Consider the following 6,000-nt stretch of genomic DNA (forward strand, 5'->3'; position numbering starts at 1 on the left):
AGAAATACTCGGCAGCAGCGAGGGTAGCGGGCTGAAGCTCAGCGAGAGCAGGGTCATACCCAAAGAGACTGTGAGGTGGCTTGGAGCAGGAAGGGGAGGAGTCTTTCGATGCTTGGAGAGAAATGCAACATAAAGGAAATAGGGGAACAAACAATCTGCGGGGATTTCACCATCTTAGGCTAAACTGAAAGAAGGGGAGGAGAAAGTTTCTGCCCCTGAGCACAGTGGCAGGACAGATGTTTCAGGAGAAACCCAAAGGGACCTCGTGCGGGACGGGGGGAAAAGAGACACGTCCGGCCACGCTAAGCGCAACAGAAGTTTGGAGACAGACCGAACTAGGAAGCCTCAAAGCGAGCACGTAGCAGGCACGACCTGAGGAGAGAGCTGGCGAGGAAAGGCTGATAAGGAGGTTTTACAAGGAGCTGAGGAAACCAGCACGGTGTGGAGCACTGGAATAAGAGCTGGTCAACGGAGGAGGCAGGACAGCCGGGAGAGGAGAGCCAGGAGGACGCGGCGGCAGCGATAGACACTGTTACGCGAATTCTTGGCCTCTAGTCTCTACGGACCACGTGGGACCCTTGCCAAAGGCATTTCACAGGGAACGAAGAAGAGGCAGAAGAGAAGAATGAAGATCTCAACTAAGAGACGGCACGAAACGCAGGGAAAGTGACGATTTGCAAACATGGGCTCAAACACAAACCAGAGAGAACGGCAAAAGAACGGGATCCTGAAGAATATGGACTGGGAAGTTTGAGAAACGCAGGGAAGAGCAGCCTCCCATAAAGCTACATGCTAAACCAGAAGGAGCAACCAGGCTCCCTGGGCCAAAAAAGACGGTTTTAATTGAGTTGACACAAGCAAACCAAGCAAATCTCTCGTCTACACTGGTTCAACTTAATACGACTTTAAATGGATGTAATTAAATTAGTCGAAACCCCTTGGAGAACACAACTAGGGCATGGTTTCACATACATGTCTTTGAGTAGAAGTAACTGCTTGAGAAGCCCGTCTCTCTCCTCCCCCCTTCAGTTATGCCACTAAAACGGTTTGTGGGATGTCCTGGTAAAGTGGACCAGGGAGTTGATATGGTTTAAAAACTTTTTTTTTCCCCGGCTGGGTTGTTTTTAACCCGTACTAGTTCCTAGATCAGGTTTACCACGAAGGAGAGCCTGACAGAGCATCTGCTTAATCCGTTACCTCTGCCAAGAGAAGCGTAGGTGAAACCAGTCTTGTTCTGCTTTAGCTAAATAGGTGTCCAGCCAATTCCAATTAACTCCAAAGAAAACTAGTTTAGAAGAAAATAAGAACAACAGAGCATTTTGATGGAGAAGCTTGGCATGCGAGGTTAAAACTCCTTCACCATTCAACACCAAACGCGCGCCAAGAGCCGCCAGGTAAAATGGCGTCGAACGCGTTCGCCTCCGACAACCAGCGCTCTGAGAGATTTCCGATGGCGCAAAGCTAATACGGTGAATTAAATCCATTACAAGTGGGAGGGTTTTTTTGTTCTTTAAGACAAAACCTCTCACCATTTTGCAAATGGATGGGATGCCACCCTACAACCCAGCCTCTTCCAGGCTTCACAAAAAGCAAAAATGGCTTTGCTGTAATAAAAGCCTGCTTTCGCTCAGGTTAGCTATTAGATGGTTACACTGAAAGTCCCCTTGGATTAAGTTAAGATACAAATATTGCTCCTGGAATATCGCTGTACAGCCTATGGAAACAAGTTTCCTGAGATAAAGGTATTTGGTAACAGGTATTTTCTAGTAATTATCTATAAACTAACCCTCCTTGCGCTAAAATCCCAACAATTGTGGTTTCCGCTCTCGGGGATCCGAGCTCGAGTCGCCCGAGGCAAGGCTTCCCGACTGACCGTGCTCGGAGCGAACCAGACCCGCGAGCGAGCCCCGCTGAAAAGCAGCCTGCTCCAAAAGAACAGCACTTTCTCAGCCGGATCAGCTCCCCGACCTGACTCAGCCCTCAGCCTCTCCAGCGCTTGCCTTGGCAAGCGGCGGCAGGACGGTAGGAAAGAGGCCAGCAAACGCGTAAGCCAGCTTATCAGGGCTGCCACCAAACTTCTGGCCACGGGAAGCAGAGAGCTTCATTTTTTTTTCCTGGCGAAAATGTGCGTTGAGTTAATTTGCTCCGGTCAGCGGTCGCCCTAACAGATGTCACGTCTACACTAAAAGCTGTCTAGCTCTGGTTTCTGCACCGCCTCGACCAGGTCCCGCGAGCTGGATGCCAACAGATCACGACTATCTCAGCTAAACCCTGCCCAGGCCAAGCGTGAGATGATGGGTACTAAACACATCAGTGACTAGTCGCCCCAAATCCCCTTGCTGCCGACACCAGCGCAAGGCTTCTCTCCGCTCGGGCTCCGGGCAGGCTTAACTATCCCACAATACAGGGACGGCAGCGCCACGCGACGCGGGCAAGCCCAGTCCCCGCGAGCGGTGACCTGCACCGTCGCCAGCAGCCTGGGTTTGAGCAACGGCAAGCTCCGCCAGCGTAAGCGGCGGCTCGGCCTCGCCGCGCGGAGCAACCCTCGCGAGGCCAAGGGCAGGCGCGGGATCGCACCGGCGCGAACTCCACGCAGCTCAGCAGACAAAAGGGACGCGCTCAGCTGGCGGCCGGGCTCTTCCCGAAGCCTGCAGCACGCCGCCTGCTCCGCTTCCCTGGACTCTCGCGACGGGCTCTCGGCTGCCGTCTAACCGGGACGCGGGCACACAGGGAGGAAATGGAGATTATTTTTTTCCCCCCTGGATTTTAGGGTCCCGAAAAAGTGCAGCGCATCCCTCTTAAGCAAGCGAGCCGGAGGACGGGATTTCTCCTCTTCGGAGGTGCTGTGCAAGTCCTTTGGCCAGGGGGCACTGTGGAAGGCCAGCGAGGGCTGCACTTTGACCCTGGAAACACACCCACAGGAGATACCTTTGTAACATTCATGCCCAGAGAGGAACAAAACCTACAGTGATGTCCCCCCCCTCTTTTTATTTTCCCCCTCCCTTCCCGGCGATTACAGCTATATATCGGGTACTGGAAACTCAGTCGCTGCTCGCAGTTCGACGCCCGCAACCCGCTTGCTTCCACGGGAGCGACGGCAGCGGAGCGAGAAGGGAAGCGACCCTCCCGGCTTTCGGAGGCGCTTGGAAGGGCCAGGAAGAAGCAACCGGCCTCGGCAGCAGCGGTCTCATTCACTCGGAATAGTTTGCTCAGTTTGGCAGTCTGTGTTGCCATTAGTAACCCAGGCAAGAAATTACATTCGTTTTCCTAGGTGCTCATCAAGCGTCCGCGCGGGGTCCGGGGGTGCAGCCCGAGCGTGAGGGCGGAGAGCTCCCCGCGACGTCTTGGCAGGATCCGGCCCTGAGCAGCGCTCCCGACAAGCCCTGTAAAGCGAACGGGTTGGGGTGGAAATCGAGACGATCCCCTCGCGGGACTCACGACGGATCTCAAATACAGCCAGGGAAAAAATCGAAACCCCTAACCGAGAAAAGAAAAGAAACCGGTTTATTGTGTCCCACGTTACTTCTCACACAGAGGTCGGAAGTTACAGCGGCCCCAAGGACCGACGAAGCCGGGAGGAAATCCAGCCGTCGAGAAGCCGGACCACGTCCCCGGCACGCTTCCGCAGAAGCCACTGCGAGGCGCTGGATCCGGCCTCTGGCCTGCCCGGCGGTCCTAATCTCGCTTTGGGTTTCCCCCTTCGCTGCACCGAAACCCCCGGCCGTTGTGCTGAGCCAGGCTTTGCCTACATGTATTTGCTTAAGCTGATTTAAAGACACAGTAACGCTGTAAGTAATTATAGATACTCCGCGCAATGTGCTGAAAAGAGGGGAAAAGAAGACCAAAAAAATCCGTCCCTATCTAAAATTGCAAAGTTTGCCACCCGTTTGGCAGGCCTTTAATAACAAGCCTCGGCTGCCGGGCGACTCGTGTCACCAAGTCCCTCAGCCGGTCGGAAAAATCAGACAGGAAAGGCTGTGCCCGTGAAAGCCCCACGGAGCGGATCCGTAAGGAGCAAAGCGAGACGCAAGGAAGGGCAGCGGCCTCGAGAAATCGTCACGTCCGAAAAGCCCCGCGTCCCGCAAAGCGCTACAGCTGCAACGCAGCTCACCGTCCCCCAGGGGAGGTGATGCTCCCCCAGGACGCCGAGGTCCGCAGTGCCCTGTCCTGGCACTGGGACCCGCTCGACCTAGGTGCTGGTGACAGCGATTAAAACGCAGGTCGGAGAAGAGAAAGCTAATGCAGACGTGGCAAAAAAACCCTCGAAGCTGCAAAGAAGCTGGCCGCGTAAGCCTTTTGCCCGTGCGCGTCCCCGCTAACTTTGGCGGTACCCGGCAAGAGCAACGGTGCTCGAGCGGGTTCTCTGCCAAGAGGAGAAACTTGCCTCGTCTCGAGTCTAACCTACGAAACCTTCTCGAGGCACTTTCCTAAGCCGCTTCCACCCGCGACCGAATCGAGGCATCGGACGAGCTCAGGGAGCAGCAAAGCTCCCGAGTACGGACGCGAAGGCAAGGGACGGCTTAGGTTTCCCGTCCGGCGAGGCCGGCGCGGTGGGAAGCGCCTCCTCGCCAGTCCCGCCGCTGCCTGCGTTCACCTCGGACGCGGGGAACACGGGGGCCCGGCCGGACCCTCGGGCCGCCCGCCGGCTCCCTCCGGCTGAAGCGCAGCGCCGGCAGCCCCAGCCCCGGGGTGAAGCGGCCCGCGCACCGGGGGCTGCCGGGCCCCCGCGCCGGCGGCCTCGGCCCCCTGCGCGGCCTCGGCCGGGCGCCGCCGCCGGGCCCGCGTGGGCCGGGTCGCGGGGCGTTCGCCTCCCTCGGCCGCCGCCGCCGAGCGGCCGCGGCCGCGGCCCGGCCGCCTCCCGGCCCGCGGCTCCCGCCGCCCGCGCCCCCGGCCCGCGCCGCCCCGCTGCCCGGCGGCGGCAGGCAGGGCCCGGCCGCCCGCCGCTCCCGCGCCCCCCCGGCGCCGACCAGGCCCCGCGGCGGCTCCCCGCACGCCCGGCCTCGCCGCGCCGCGCCGCCGCCCCGCGCCGCCCGGGCTCAACAGTTGGCGCGGCCGCCCCGCGGGCAGCCCCGGGCCGCGCCGCGCCGCGCCGCCGCCGCTCACCCCGCCGCCGCGGGCAGGGCCGCCGGGGCCGCGCGCAGCCCCGCGGGGCCGGGCCGCCGCACCGGGGCAGCCCCGAATATGGAGCTGGCGGCAGCGGCGCTGCCCCCGGGGAGGCTCTTCCGCGATCGCCCGAGCCCTGCCGGCCGGGACGGGAGTTTCTGCCGGGCACGGCCGCCCCCAGCCACAGCAGGCGGCGGAGCAGGCGCGGGCCACGCCGCGAAACTCCGGGAGCGCCCGGCGCCGCCGTCCCGCCGCCCGCCGCCGCGGCACCGGTGCGCTGCGCCCCGGCGCGCCCCGCCCCGCCCGGCCGCGGCGCCCCGGGACCCCCCGCGCCGCCCCGGGAGCGGCAGGTGCCGCCGCCGGTGCCGCCGCCGCCGCCGCCGCGCGAGGCAGGGCAGCGGCACGCGGCGCCCGTCGCGGGGCAGCGAGCGGCGCCGGCCGCCGCCGCCCGCCCGCCCGCCCGCCGCGGGCGCCCCCGGCCCCGGCCGCTGTCACCGCCCGCGGTGCCCGCCCGCCGCCGCCGCCGCCGCTGTCCCGCTCCAGGACGCGGCCCCCCCGCCGCGCCGCGCCGCCCCGCAGCGCCGCCCGCCCGGGGGTGTCCCGGGACCCGTTTCCATGGAGACCCCGGCCGGCTGGGCGGAGGGTCGGGCCGCCCGCTCCGTCCGCCTCCCCCCGGCGGTGGGTGCGGGGCGAACGGGCCCGGGGTGCCCGGGCAGCGGGGCCGGGTGTCCGGCGCGCGGCGGCGGGCCGGGGCGGAGGGCACGCACCTGCTTCCCGAGCCTGGCGGGCGGCGGCGGGCGGCGGGCCGAGGCGGGCCCCTGCCCGAGGCGGCGGGTCGGACACTGGGCGCTGCGAGCGGCGGTTCGGCGGCGGCGGAGACACTGGCAGCGGCAGCCG

The 6,000-nt window shown here is 63.0% G+C and overlaps 1 protein-coding gene across 5 annotated transcripts in view; it reads right to left on the reverse strand.

Annotated features, from left to right (window-relative positions):
- BCORL1 (BCL6 corepressor like 1) overlaps positions 1–6,000 on the reverse strand; it is a 30,763-nt gene extending 24,763 nt beyond the window's left edge. Inside the window, exons 1-2 of one of the 5 annotated variants that reach the window (XM_064517978.1) lie at positions 3,483–4,567; positions 3,258–3,383 (exon numbers count right to left, since the gene is read on the reverse strand). In XM_064517978.1, the coding sequence (XP_064374048.1) occupies positions 3,258–3,259 (2 nt within the window). In that variant the 5' untranslated portion in view covers positions 3,260–3,383; positions 3,483–4,567. Of the gene's footprint in view, positions 1–3,257; positions 4,568–5,103; positions 5,143–5,870 lie in introns of those variants that run through there. The other 4 variants (XM_064517979.1, XM_064517981.1, XM_064517977.1 and 1 more) reach the window with 4 other exon arrangements.

Source organism: Dromaius novaehollandiae, chromosome 11 (genome assembly GCF_036370855.1).
Source record: "Dromaius novaehollandiae isolate bDroNov1 chromosome 11, bDroNov1.hap1, whole genome shotgun sequence".
NCBI classification, from domain to species: Eukaryota; Metazoa; Chordata; class Aves; order Casuariiformes; family Dromaiidae; genus Dromaius; species Dromaius novaehollandiae.